The sequence below is a fragment of the Natator depressus genome, chromosome 1 (assembly GCF_965152275.1).
Source record: "Natator depressus isolate rNatDep1 chromosome 1, rNatDep2.hap1, whole genome shotgun sequence".
NCBI classification, from domain to species: domain Eukaryota; kingdom Metazoa; phylum Chordata; order Testudines; family Cheloniidae; genus Natator; species Natator depressus.
Window position 1 is genome coordinate 22358301 of NC_134234.1, and position 15617 is coordinate 22373917.

At 40.4% G+C, this 15617-nt stretch overlaps 1 protein-coding gene across 8 annotated transcripts in view; it reads right to left on the reverse strand.

The window, feature by feature from the left end:
• The window catches only part of DLG2 (discs large MAGUK scaffold protein 2), a 1447004-nt gene that overhangs the window by 1411132 nt on the left and 20255 nt on the right, over window positions 1-15617 (reverse strand). For all 8 annotated transcript variants that reach the window (XM_074955894.1, XM_074956046.1, XM_074955852.1 and 5 more), the window contains exon 2: window positions 8273-8404. In XM_074955894.1, the coding sequence (XP_074811995.1) occupies window positions 8273-8404 (132 nt within the window). The remainder of the gene's footprint in view (window positions 1-8272; window positions 8405-15617) is intronic.

The following is a 15617-nucleotide window of genomic DNA, read 5'->3' on the forward strand; positions in this document are numbered from 1 at the left end:
CCCCCCTTGACCCACCAGCCTGGGTTCCCTCTCACACTATGGTGCTGTGATGAGTTGCCAAGCTCTCCAACTTGCTTTTTTACCAGCATACACACAGGTAGGGACACACCCAGCTGCAGTACTTATAGGCTGCTGTAATCAGCTCTGCATGAGGAGGCTACAGCTAAGGAACTGCCCAGCTGCTCAAGAGCACAGTCCCCTCTGGAGCGTAATCCCAAAATTATACCATTTTGCACTGCACACAGATCTGTACAGCGTAAGCTCATAAAATTCGCCCCCTCCCTCAATCTGGAGACAGAATATACAACAGCTTTTTGCCCTAGGTTATAACTTCCACGGTTCATTGTGAGCTAAATGTTCCCCTGATGAGCCATCCAACTTGAATGGGCCACTCCCATGTAGAGAGCCTTTTGTCTAGTGGGCATTGGCCAGGAATAACTACATGAAATACAGATATACAAGTCCATATTTCTAACTTCAGATACAAAAATGATACATGCATACAAATAGGATAATCATAGTCACTAAATCATAACATTTTCAATTATATCTCATATGCCTTATCTTGCATGAAATACATCATAATCATGCCATACTCATATCATAATAATATTACTATAAAAAATATGGGGTGTAGTGTCAGACACCCCATCTCATTCACGCATACCAATGCCTCACAAATCCACGTCTCCACCCTGACCTGTCTCCTTCCATCCAGTCTCATCCTGTCTTTCTGACATCTTCTCTGAGAAGATGTGTTATTACTTTAAACTTGGCTAATCAAGCTCCTCGTCTTCCCTCTCAAATCCTCACCACTTCCTCCCTTTTCTATCTCTGTCAACAGCAACACCATTCTCCTCATCACTCATGCCTGCAGTTTGGTTATTTCCAATTCCTCCTTCTCACACAACCAGGCCATACTCAAATCCTGCCAATACTTTCTTCAGTACCTCCGAGATTCATCCCTTTCTTTCTTTCCAGCCTCCCTGCTTTTTCAGGCATCCATTACATCCTGCCTTGGCACATATGACATGCTTCCCTCTGACCTAACATCCAGCCCCCCATGCAGTCTACACAAAAAGGTGCAGTGAAAGTCTTCCTCCTTGCTCCTCATTTGAACATGTGACTGCCCTGTTTGAATCCCTCTCCACATACATACACATCAGTGCCAACTATATTTAAGACTCCCTATTTCCACAAAGTTACAATTTTCTTAAGGTCTTCTGGTCTGAAATCTTTCAGGATTGGACTTTATATGAAGATCCCACCTCCCAACTCCTCTCCAAAAAACCTTGAAAGTCTGAGTAAAACCCCTGATTTTTAGATTTGATTACGGTTTCAAAAATAAATGTTTTTCCTGTTTTAAAATCTCCTAACTTAATCTTAATTAAAACGTTTGCTTGGTAGTCATGTCACAACACTCAGTTCTTATGTTTTATTCCCTCCTTCTGTGCTTCTCCTTTCTTACAGAAGGAGGGAATAAACCCTCCACAACAAATAGAAACCTTCCACAACAAATAGAAAAAAAAAAAAAGGAGTACTTGTGGCACCTTAGAGACTAACCAATTTATTTGAGCATGAGCTTTCGTGAGCTACAGCTCACTTCATCGGATGCATACGTATGCATCCGATGAAGTGAGCTGTTGCTCACGAAAGCTCATGCTCAAATAAATTGGTTAGTCTCTAAGGTGCCACAAGTACTCCTTTTCTTTTTCCGAATACAGACTAACACGGCTGTTACTCTGAAACAAATAGAAAGACTGCCAAGAGGTACATAAATTCTTGGATGGTCACATATCAATTCTCCATTGACTAGAGAACCACATTACACATGCCATTTAAATTAAACAAACACTTGTGATGGAGTGGAAAATTACAATATGTAATAGCAGGACAAGAATCTGACCTCCTTTATATCTTGATTTGACAGATATGGTTGTTCTTTAAAGAAGGATTGTTTATAACAGGGTTTAATAAAGTAAGCTGAACAATGTCATGGGTCTAAATAGCAAACCCCCTCTTTTTAGAATAATGACATAGCACCCTAAGCCTATAGATGTGGATTGCATCACAGATAACCAGCAAATTGTAAAACCCTTAGGAGCGCATTTACAGCAGCTTTTAAAACAGGCAGTGTTATAACATCTATACTATTATGTGAAAACAGTGTAACAGAAACAAAGAAAATGCAGATTTTAGCTTACAATATTCCTAAGAACACTCCAATTTAAAATGCAGGGGAAGTTACCCAAGCAACAGAAAAAAGATAAGGCACAATATAAAAGTCCCCGGGAAATGTGTCATCATCCAGAGGCCAGGTTTATCCACGTTTTAGAAAAACCGACAGAGATTAGTTTTTACTTAATACTCCATAAGATGATTATAGCTATTTGTGGCACTTTAATTCCTGGTAGAAACAAAATGATGTTTTATAGAGATGAATCCACACAAAAAGCAACCACTCACATAAACCTCTTCAATCTATTCTCATTCACCAGAACAGCCTTCTAAGCTGTAAAATCATGCACTTTTCTTAATGAAATGAAGTCCAGATAAATGTATAGCAGAGGTTTTTAGAAATAAATTGTAGGAAACTGTATGTACTGCATCATGAAAACTGATAAAGACTACATAAAGAATAAAACTTAAGAAAATGTTCAGGAAGAGTTCTCAGATGGCCAGATGATTAGATTTAATATTTTTGCACTGAAAGACTTGCATCTACAAATAACAAAGACTGTCAGACATAGATAAGGTACTGTATATGGACGTAGTACACACCAAATATGCACCTCTCTTCTATAAAAGCTCAGTACATTTGGCTTTTGTCCTTCTACAGATGCAATCTATCTATAGTTAAAGATGAAGATCTACAGTTGAAGATAAAGGCTATAGAAAATGAGGAATATGTTTCATGTCTGACAAGGAGGAGAGTATAGCAAAGCATCTCTTTGGCTTCCAGTGCCTAAAGAGGCAGGACTTTGGGGGCATGTGGCCCCACCAGTCCCCAATATTTTCTTAACAACACCAGGGATGGTGCCTTTACAACTTCAGGAGCTCCAAAACTGCTGGCCATTCTCTTCTCTGTGAGTTGTTTTGTGGGGTTAGGTGTTTGACTGTTGGATGACAGAGGTGTGAGGAGGAGGAGGGTGGTTACTAAATAGAGGGGGGAAATGAACTAGGGGCTAAATCAGTGGAGCTGTAGGTTGAGTATTGAAACTGTCCCCAGGTGCATTAGCCAGCAGGTGCATGGCAGGAGCAGGGGAGGAGATCATGAAGACAAGCCCCACCCCCACCCCCACCTCCAGTGGAACTCAGGGGCACTAGGGCCCAGTGCACCTCACCCCTTCAGTCAGCACATGGGGCAGGATTCTACCTACACACGCACATACAAGGGCAGGCCCAGCTCCCAAGAGCCCAGAGACTCATCAGGCAGCACAGTAGACTCAGGAAGGTCAAAGTGGTCGGCACAACCCCAAAGACTCCTCTGACATCTGTAGTGACTTGAATTCCCCAGTTATTGACAGCATGGGTACTTGCTCAGAAGGAGGAGAAAGGTTCTTGGCAGGGAGGTGTAGGGAGGGTAGGCTGAGGCAGGATATGGACAGGTGCTTGGTTTAACCAGTGAGTTTTTGTAGTGAGTTTGAAAAAAATTAAATAAAATAAAAAGTTGTGAACACAATAATTAAAATAATCTGGGTCTGTAGATGAATTAAGTCTGAGATGAATAATGGTGCAGCAGAGGGGCACACTCAGTATACATCCATCATCACCCTAACCACTCTGCTTGTATGCCTTTCCCCCTACACTCTGTCCATGTTTTATCTTTTTAGATTGTACACTCTTTGGAGCTAGAACCACTTCTCCCTACATGTCTATACAATGCCTAGTCCATTTTGGGTGCTACTGTAATATAGATAAGAAGCATGACTTTCTGAGGTACTGTAAATCTTTCCTTTGTTCTTATTAACTATTGGTTTATTCCACTTCTCTCGCACATATCTATACATTTACAGTAATACCAGAACAAATTCTGAACTAGCATAAATTAGGACCAGACAGGTAATGTTAATCAATGTAATTCACTGAAATCAATGGAGCTACGCCAACTTACTTCAGCTGAGGATCTGACCTTTGATAAGAATCGTACCAATAATTGGGTTTGTGTATTTTTCTCACCCTAATTATGTAAGTTAGATCCCCATCATTTCTTCATGTGCTACTTCCTATCACAATATTATTGTTTCCTCTGACCCCAGAATGCATATGACAATGAGCATGCAGCATGACTACAAAGGGCTATCATTTCACTGTCTCCCCTATCTACCACTGGTTATATATTTGTAATTATTATTTTTATCCTTCCTTCTCTACCTCTTCCCTATCTCATGGCATTTCTTTTTTCCTCTTGCAAGCATGCTTTCCCCAGCAATTTGCCCCACCATGATTCAGTCTGAGGGAGATGCTGCCACTGGGGGAAGGACCCAATCAAAGAGGCACATATTGCATTTGGATCTGAACAGTTAAAATGAGGATCAGTCTAATCATTATTCCCTTTTCCTTGCAGATTCTCTTCTTAAAATTAAAAACCCAGATTACAGCAGTGTGCCACAATGAAACAGGGCCCCAAGGTTCCACAAACGTTATTGCAGTGGAAACTTCCAGGGACTGCAGGAAAGGCAAAAAAACATCCCAAACTGCTCTTGCTGTACCAAGCTGGAAAAGGAACTACTGGACATAGTCTCTGTTGAGAGAATAATTTAGAACTAACTTAAAGAAATGTAGGTTTTTAAATGGTATTCCTCCTCCTTCCTCTCCATTTCCCCCCTCCTCTTCTCTGAGAGATTTATTATTTTTTCTATTAGCATCTTAGAGTGAAGTTTTAAAAGCATTGTATTTGGGCTACTTGACTCTAACAGCACTCTTGAGATTGCAGTGCCACACATCTCTTTGAGAATGTGCCCCTTAGCAACTGCTACTTAAATTTAGCAACATCGATAGGAAGTCTAATAATATGAGCCTCCTGCAGAGAATGGGGGATGGTTTGGGGCCAGAATTAAAACTTAAATGGCCAGTCCAGCATTAATCTTTTTATAAATCATTCATGGATCTTTGACTTACATGTGAGTAGCATTTTCAGGTCTCAATTCAGCCATCTTTTGGTTTGTTTAGAATATTTATATGAAAAAAGAAACCATGGTACTTTTTCCAGAACAGCCACTTTTTTCCTCCTGTTCCTTTCCAATTTGGGAATAATTAGTTAATGTTTCTAAAATGCACTGAAGATGAATATTGCTCTGTAGATGTTGAGTGCACACTTTAAACATGAATCCCCACAGTAAATCACATAGCTAGCTACACATCTGAGGGCTCATATAGGAACTTGGGTACTCAAGAATGAAATGGACACTCTAGCTTAGGTGCCCAAAGTTAGCTCTAAGTATATTTGGTCCTTTCTCATCTATTCTTGTTACCAGTTATTTGAGGGAAGCTTTTGTTGTTTGGAAGGCATTTTGGAGGCAACTAGAACAAAATGCGATGCAATCACTTCATACATGTGAATAGCTTACAAAATTAAATTCAGAGGGCCTTAAGTGAGCAGAACTCCACTGAAGTTGTAGGTAGGGCAACCAGACAGCAAGTGTGAAAAATTGGGACGGGGTGGGGTGAGGGGGTAATAGACACCTATATAAAACAGAGCCTGAATACCGGGACTGTCCCTATAAAATCGGGATATCTGGCCACCCTAGTTGTAGGGCTTACATAAAGCTGAATTGGGCCCATCCAGTAATTACTACTAGTACGACTCAATGTGTGAATGTTTGCATCCAAAAGTGTTCCTGTTAATGGTTCGGTAAGAAAACCCTATTGTGCTTTATTTATTACAACCTAATTTTTCAAAAGTGAGTAGGTGCCTCAGTTTGTAAATGCTCAACTTGAAGCACCTTAAAGGAGTCTGACTTTTGGAAAGTGCTAAGCACCCACTCTGAAAATCAGCCCCCTGTAAGATGTCTCAAGTTGGGCCCCCAAAAATTGAGCCATGCCAGATCATTAGTCACTTTTGAAAATGTAAGCCAATAACAAAATTATTTCATATTTATGAGGAAGCTCTGAAGCCAGTAACACAGAGCTATCAAAAGAAGAGAACTAGAGAATGGGAGCACTGCATTGGATGTTTCTTTGTATGCCATCTAATGCATGGATAAATGGGGCAGACTACTAAAGGAGGCTAAAACAGATGTCATTGAAGTGATTTTATTTGAAATATCGATTATGAAAAAACCTCATTATTGATTATATAATAGTATCATCTCACAGACTTAAAATATTGATGGGAGGTCACATTTTTATCAATCAAGAAACTAGGCCAACCAAAGAGCAAAACAAATTCTGTGATGAGAGAATCTGAACATGAATGATCATTCCAAAGTCTCTTTATTAAAAAGCGTATTGGGGTGGTAGGGAAAGTGATTTAAAAGTAATACAAAATTAAAACTCCAGCTTTTACTTATGAAATATTGCTCTATTCAATCTATTGCCTTAGTTGCCAAATTATTTTCTTTATACAGTACTTTACTTGTACTTATACGTAAAGCAATGTAACAATCATTTGTTCAAAATGGTATGTTTTTTAGTCTGATATCGAGAACACCTTCAAAAAATTAAAGTATAGCCACCCCACAAAACACACACACAGTTAGTAGGCTTTAAAGGATTATTTTAAACAGAAACAGGAGTTCCAAAAATAGCAATTTCACGTATTCATTAGTGGATAAATACTATTGTTTCAGCAATTTGTATATTAATTCTATGCACATTTCCATATTCTTAGTCATTTCCATACAAAAGCAAGAGGAAATTTCCCCAACCTTCTTTGTTCTTTAGTTCATATTTTGATAATTTTTCAATGCATTTGATATACATTCTGTGAGGTTTATTTATATTTTAATAACAAATACATATCCATTAAAAAGGACAAGAAAGTTGTAAAGAAAGACCAAACACTCTAAGGACTTGGGGGAGACACTATAATATTGAAAAGTAGAATAGCTTTTCCATTAATTATTTCCATTTGTAAAACAGTTTATAGATTGGCAAAACAGACTGTGCTGTACTTCCTCATAAATGCAACAAAATTACTGACACAGTGTGTGAACCTCATTCCTCCTCACTGATAACTGTAAGAGCAGAGTATCGAAGTGGAGTGTTTCGGCTTTTCCCGTGATTAATCATAAATCATCCCTCAACACATTGCTATGGCATAGAGTTGGCTCTGAATCAAACCTCCAGTCTATAGGAAAATGTGGATCTAGATATATACTGGGCCAAACGTGCACTCTGGATCCAATATACCTAACCTTTGGGGAAGTCTGGCTCCACAGACAACATTTCCACTGTGGACCTATAGTGTAATCAGCAATTCTTTCTATGACTGCACAGTCCTGGCTAGGACTCTGAGATCTATACTGTAGCTCCTTGTAAAGGCATAAAGCTATTAGATTCTCAATCACTTCACAATAACACCATCATATCATATACTTAAATCAGTAACTATTTTTACTTACAAGTGTGTGAGGAATCTTGAAGTCCATTGACCAGTGAAATACTGATGCCTTATCAAGCCTATTATAACTGTGCAATATCAGACTTATTTGATTCACATTAATGAAAAAGATGCTTTTAAACAGGACCATTCTCCAGATGGTGCCCAAAAGTACCTGGCATTGAGGCAGATGAAGAATACTGTTTCTCCTAGCATTTTTCTTGAATTATTCCTGAATTACTTTGGTTAGCCACCTTTTTTCTGCTAAAAATAAACATGAAGGTCACAAAGAGATTTTGGATGACAATCTGGCCCCACTGAAGTATATGGGAATTTTGCTATGCACTTCAATGGGCCAGGATTTCACTCTTTAAATTTGTATGGAAAAACATAATATATCCTACTCTTGCCCAGTCTCCAGTCAAACTGAGAAAAGAAAATATACTCAGTTTAGCAATGACTAACCTATATTCCAACATTTAAAGAATTTTCTGCTTATTTCCCTTCCCAATAACTGAGCAAGTGTTTGTTTAAAATATTTAGGCAATTTTTGCCACCCAGACTCTAAAAGAATAGCTCCAGCTTGTCATCTCTTTGTCAGCTCATTTTGTACAAGATAACCAGGTGCTGGTCAACCAAGATGCTGGGAATGAACACAACCATAAGTCTTCAGCATCCAAAAGCATAAGTCTAACCGTAGCAAATAAAGCATTGTGCATAGGTACCTACCTATTAGTGCCTGAAATAAGCTGCTCTTAAAGATGCCCATCACTTTTTTAATGGCTTTTTTCAGTTGTTGTTCTTCCGGTTTCTTTAGCTTTTTACAATATTCTTCTAGAAGCGCTAAAGCTCGATCGGTATCTAAAAATGAATCATTAAACAAGTCCGTTTTATTGACTTAAAAGATATAGAAATTCAAGTGTATTAACTGACATTTCCCTTGGTCATCTATTCACAAAATTAGAGCAAAACTGCATTCATTAAAAATGCTATCTAAAGCTATAGAATGTAGGCTGTAGATTGCCTTGTACATTCACAGTGTTATGTTATATTACACTACTGCAGATAAAATAGACAAATTAACATGACATCAGTGCCATGAAACTTTATTGCATATCTGAGATCTGACATGCAAACAAAAAACGACCTTTCCAATGATATATGGAACAATGTTTAACCTCTAACAATCTAGGAATATCTCAAGGCTGAAAACATATGTGTTCGGAATCTTAAATTATGAACCTGATCCTGCTCTCGCTGCCTTCAGTTGGAGCATGACCACAACTTATGCAGAAAATACAAAATTATAAACAATAATCACTATTGGCAGCTAAAAAGAAAACTGGCCCTGACGTATATTTGGAGAAGAGTTGAAAGTGTTTGGTGTTTTAATTGTTGAAAGTACAAGGCTTGATTCCCTCCCTTCTGAGTATGGACATAAAGGAAGGCAAGGCTCCAAGAATTTGAAATTTACTCCCTCTCTCCATTAGGTTGCCATCCATCTTTCCAGCAAAAAAAGTGTGCTTCATGGCAGAATGGAACTCATATGTTGACTCAGTAATAGGAATCCAGCCTTTCTGTGAGAGTTTAAAGGAACAAGGGGTCTGATTCTCCACTGCTCTGCAGCTTGTGGAGTCATTTACACAAAGTCAGTGTGAAGTGGGTATAAAATGTCACCAAATCAGAATGGCAACATTTTATAGTCACTCTGCACAGATGTAAATGGCTATACAAAATGCAAGGTAGTGGAGAATCAAGCCCCTAGTGTCAAGCGTCCCTGAGATGTTTGTACCACTCCTCTGGGAACTGTGCAGCTAGCCCTGCAAAGTTTGCACACACTCATTCCGTAATTATATATTATCCCAGGTTATTGCAATATGATTCTTCTGTAGCACAACTAATAAAGCTATGATGTCAATAACTATATTTCCTGCAGTGGAGTTAAATGCAAGAGCCATTGTAGGTGAGGCTCACAATGTCTGAAGGGTTTGGGCTTAATGAAAGCAAGAGTTCCTTTCAAATATAATTGATTAAAACAGATCACTTTTAATCAATCCAGACAACACCAAGAAGGTTTGAAACCTGGCTGGGCTTGGTGTTGTGACAAACAAAGCACATATTTTTGCAAAGGGATTACAATGTGTTTGGAGTGCAGTTATAACTACATGGTTTGCAAAGCAGTTGGGGACAGATTTGTGTGAGAAGCAGTCTAGAGGTTTGAATACAGCTTTTAAAATCAATGCTAAGTCAGTACAAGTGTCATTGCTGCTCTGTCCATTCCAAAGTTTGGGGTAACTCTGCTGCTGGTTGTGCTATCTTTTGCTTCTATGAAAAAACTGAGCTTCTGACTACTTTAAGTTATTCAGAGTACTTTCCATATGAGCCAGGCTGTTTACCCCCTAAATCTGCTCAAATTACAGCTCAGATAATGACGTGCCTGCCTAATTTCCCTGTCCAGCTTTGATAGAATATTTTAACTTCCTGTCCTAAACTGAGGCATAGAGTTGCAGTGCACTGTTAAACAACTTGCTGCCATTTCCCCCAGAAGTGGCAGCAATTCAGTGGTGGATGAAGTGACTCCTATGTCTATTTTAGTTTGTACATCAGTCTGTGGAGTGCTGTGTTATCATCTGGAATTATGTCATGTGTGATACTATTATAACATGCCAACAACAGCCATGAAACCACCAACAAACACCATGTATTTCTGAAAAGACAAGGATGACAAATGTGGAAATTTGTAATGATGCTGAAAATGAACTTGGTGATCCAAGAGACAATTTTCGCTCTAATGTCTAATTTTGTCGGTTATAAATTCTTTGAGGCACGGACTGTATCTTCATATGTGTTTGTATAACACAATGGAGCCCCAATCTTGTTCAGCATCTCTGGGTGCTTCCATAATATAAGTATTGTGACAAAGTTCCTGCTCTACCTTGGTGGGTCTTGCGCTTATTGGCGGATTTGCTCACCTTGGAGCTTCACGGCAGCCCTCAGCTTGGCCGTTTTTCTGAACTCACAGTCCAGCTTGACTCCTCCTGTGTCTGACCAGGAGTTGGGAGGATTTGGGGGGAACCCGGGCCCGCCCTCTACTCCGGGTTCCAGCCCAGGGCCCTGTGGAATGCAGCTGTCTAGAGTGCCTCCTGGAACAGCTGTGCGACAGCTACAACTCCCTGAGCTACTTCCCCATGGCCTCCTCCCAACCACCTTCTTTATCCTCACCATAGGACCTTCCTCCTGGTGTCTGATAATGCTTGTACACCTCAGTCCTGCAACAGTCCGCATTCTCACTCTCAGCTCCTAGTGCCTCTTGCTCCCAGCTCCTCACACGCACACCACAAACTGAAGTGAGCTCCTTTTTAAAACTCAGATGCCCTGATTAGCCTGCCTTAATTGATTCTAGCAGCTTCTTGACTGGCTGCAGGTGTTCTAATCAGCCTGTCTTAATGGTCTCCAGAAGGTTCCTGATTGCTCTGGAACCTTCCCTGTTACCTTACCCACGGAAAAGGGACCTACTTAGCCTGGGGCTAATATATCTGCCTTCTATTACTCTCCTATAGCCATCTGGGCCGACCCTGTCACAGTATTAAATAACATATGCCTGACTTTTACATTGTATGGCGCACCTCCTACAAAGTGCTAAATGCCCTCATCTCCCAATTATACAGACACTGAGGGAGCTGAGCACCTTGAAAGTTTGAGCAGCATGAAAGCTACGACATTCAAGTTATGTTGGCATGGTGCAGGACTGTCTGGACTGCAGTTTGGTTGTTCAGAAAGGCACCCCAATACCTGTCATAATAAGTCGTCAGATTAAACACAAATGTCAGCAGTTGAATTTCAATGTGTTCACTAGATCAGAAGAAAGGCTGAGTGGTGGTTTCCATAAAGAACTGATTCACAGGGTATGTGGGGTGAGAATGAGAATATTCCCATCATTAGACAGTTTACATTTTGGCAGCCAAAATAAATGAGTACTTTACTATATAAATGTATGATCATGAAACAGCCCAGCAATCGTCATTCCTTCCTGAGATTGCCATGAATCAGTTTTACTCCAAGTTTACAATGAAAACAAATTCAAGCAAATCCAAACAGCCTATTAAACAAACAAACCTAAAATTCCAACAGGTTCTGGGCTTCAATATCCATTGCATGAATTAAATGGACCAACTAAAAATCCATCTCCAACTCTACACAAGCCTATGTTGGACAATATCCATGCCACACTGGAACTGTCTAACTTCCCGAGGCTTTCAAACTCCTAGCTTTGTCACTCTCCCCCACCTCCCTTTCCCCGGCTTGTATATTAAGGTAACTACTTTTTAAGTTAACATATTCAACTAAAACACTAAATACAAGCCAAACATTAAACTGAACAGAGTCTAACTCTACAAACTCTGACTCACATACACCCAGAATTACTTTAGGCTTATTTGGAACTGCATCACATTGCCTCATTCACTTTCCACTTGTCTTTATTGAATTTCAACTTGTTGATTTCAGATCAATTCTCCAATTTATCCAGGGCATGTTCTAATCCTCTCTTTCAATGTACTTGCAATCCTTCTCAACTTGGTGTCCTCTGCAAATTTTTGTAGTTTAGATAAAATTTATAGACTAAAAGAAAGTTAGTTGCATACATACATCTATGTGCACAAATGGGTAACAGAGCATGCACACTAGGTAGCTGAGTGCACAATTACCTCTTTCTGTGGAGAATCAGTCCCCATGGCTTTGTCCTTAAAGATACATTGAACCGTTTTTGTACAAGAACAAACTTTAAGATCTTAAAATTACAACTGATTTTACACTTAAAAATAAAGGGTGAAATTCTAGCCCCGTTGAGACTAGTGGGAGTTTTATCATGACTTCAGTGAGGCCAGGATTTCACCCCAATATATTTAAAATCAGCTCTGTCTAGATCTACCTATCAGAGATCAGCATTTCCCTTGCAGGAATTGATGGCATCAAACAACTAAAACAGACAGTACAGGAAAATGCTCTTTTCTTTTTTTCTTTTTGAAAGGTGCTTGTGATCTCAATTTTTATAGGGAAATTCTAGAGTCATTGAAGTTTGGTATTGGCAAGGAGAAATAGGGGAAATTTCAGCTTCAATTTGGCAGGTAAAAATTGTACAACTAAACACATAGTTTGTGTACACATGAGGCTAAGAGGTGATTGTACACATTTTTCCATGTACACGCTATGCCCATACCTTGTGCAGATATTTACCCCAATACAGATTGTGTATGAAGTGGACATAATCAGAGTTACACTGTTTTACACTCGTTTTACACTGCTGTAAAAAATTACACAACATGCAGCGCAATAGTAGGGTAGGCCCCATAAACATACTTTGAAGTGCTACAGTTTTGTTGATTTGTCACCTTGGGCCTGATCCTACAGTATTTACAGGATAGCAGGATTGGACTTTGCTTCCCCTCTACAGGCTTGTGTATAAACAAACCGTGTATCACTTGAGTTATACTGGGGTACTTCAAGCAGTACAACCCTCTCCCCCCTCCCCCACAGTGTGGAGTCAATTACATTGTCATAAAAGTACTTTATACCATGAGAGTTTATTCCTTTACAGAAAGGAATGTCGGCACTTTCATACCAATATAACTGCTTCAACATTAGGGCTTTCACCAGCATAATTATTTCTGTTTAAAAAAATCACACCCCCTAACCAACATAGTACAGGCATTTCATGTGTATATAGAGGCAAAATAAAAAAACTTTTTTGATTTTTATGAGAGATTAATTCATACTACAGGAGCAAGTAAGGTTGCCAATTTTGGTTGGATGTATTCCTGGAGGTTTCATCACATGACAATCTTTAATTAAAAGATTAATCATTAATTCCTGGAGACTCCAGGACAATCCTGAAGGATTGGTAACCCTAGGAGCAAGATGCAGTTAATTCAAACTCAGTCTCAGAGGGTAAGTGTACACCTCAAAAAAAAAAAAAAACCCCGTAGCAGTGAGTCTCAGAGCCTAGGTCAACTGAGTAGGCCTTGTGGGACCGGCACTGAGGGGCTAAAAATAACAGTGTAGATGTTTGGGTTCAGGCTGGAGACCGGGCGGCCTATGAGGCTCTCCATCCTTGCTGAGGTTCAGAGTCCAGGCTCCAGCCAAAGCCCAAACATCTACACTGCTACTTTTAGCCCTGCAGCATGAGCCCCGCGAGACTGACTCAGTTGACCTGGGCTCTGAGACTCACTGCCATGGGACTTTTTTTGCTGTGTAGACTTACCCAGAAAGACTCTACTCAGGGTATGTCTTCACTGCAATGTTAGCCGAGGGCTAGTAGGATTCGAGTCTGCTGAACATGGGTTTGTAAGCCCAGGGCTTCAGCGTCCACACTTATTGGTGACCCTAGGTTTATTATTTCTGGACCCAGGTCCCAAACCCGGGCTCCAGCATCCACACTACAGGATGCAGACCCAAGTCAAACCACCATATCAGTCTTCCTAGCACAGTCCTCAGCTGTGGCCACTTGAGAACCTTGGTTTGTGGTGCAGTACAGGATAAACTTGACTGTCCATCCCACACATTACAGCCAACCAAACCACATTTTGAGTCTGCGTGCTCCTGGCAACCAGGGCCAGCAAGATGGAGGAGTCACCATTCCAAGAGCTTCTCTTGCTTGGGCTTTCACTCTTGTTTCAGGAAATGTGCAGAGGATCCATGAAAAGCTGGTGGACACACTGGTAGCCTTCTCTGACCTACTGAAGGCACCTGATGGAAGAGGAGGAAGATACAGACATGGAAGACTTGAACTGGCTGATGCTGCTCATGACCCTCAGTATAGCCGCTGATGCCCCCTAAATAGATCAGTGTTTCTGGTGAAAGGTCACAAGCACAGATGGGCGGGAACATATCATACAAAACTGGGATGAGCAGCAGTGGGTCCAGAACTTTTGCATGAAGAAAGCTACATTTCTGGAGCTTTGTAAGCAGCTTCCCCAATCCTCCAGCATCAAGATACGTGCATGAAGATGGTCATACCAATTCAGAAGTGGGTTGCTATAACCGTCTAGAAGCTGGCTACCCCAGGCTGCTACCAGTCTGTTGCTAACCTGTTTGGTATTGGAAAGCCAATTGTGGTGGTGGAGGTTTCTGAGGCAATCAAGCATGTGATGGTGGGCATAAGCAATAGTCCTGAACTAATTCCTGGTTTTGAGAGAATGGGATTTCCAACTGTGCTGGGGCCACTGATGGGACTCATGTGCCCATAATTTGCCCTCCTCAAGGAGCATGAGAACATAAACTTCAAAGGGTACTACTCCATTGTTATGAAGGCCCTTGTGGATCACAGAGGCCAATTTATGGATGTCAATGTGGGCTGCACAGGAAAAGTTCACGATACCAGGGTTTTCTGCCAATCAGGAATCTACATTCATAGACAGGGACACTATTTCCACCATACAACATTGTTCATAAATATAGTTACTGTCCCCCCTGCTATTTGGCGGCGGGACCCCATATATCCCATTTTGCCTTGGCTTATGAAACCCAGCATGATATGAGAGGGCCTGGCAAAAGAAGGTTTAATCACACACTCAGCAGGTACAGAATGGTGGTTGAATGTGCATTTGGCAGACTAAAATTTTGCTGGGCTGTCTACAGACCCATTGGCTTCCAGTGTCATCAATGCTGTCCACATTATTGTGACTTACTGCACTCTTAACAATCTTTGTGAAGGCAAAGGTGATCCATTTGCCCTTAATGGACTTATGACAGTAATGGATTGCTGGATCTGCACACTCAACCAGAAAATGCACCTATTATAGCTGGAGCAGGATGCACCTGAGCAACAGAAATCAGGTATGCTCTGTGCTCCCACATTATGTGCTTGCATAGGTGAACGAAAGAGGGAGAATAGTACTCTTATGAATGTTTTTGCACAATGTTTACAGTAAATGACATAGTCACATCATACAATGAAATAGGTTGATTGTCATACATTTATTTATAGATGAGATGACTGCTTATGAAATGGGGAGCAGGCATGTGGCAAAAACTATGTGGTTACCGTACGCATTTATGTAAATAAATGTATTGAGAA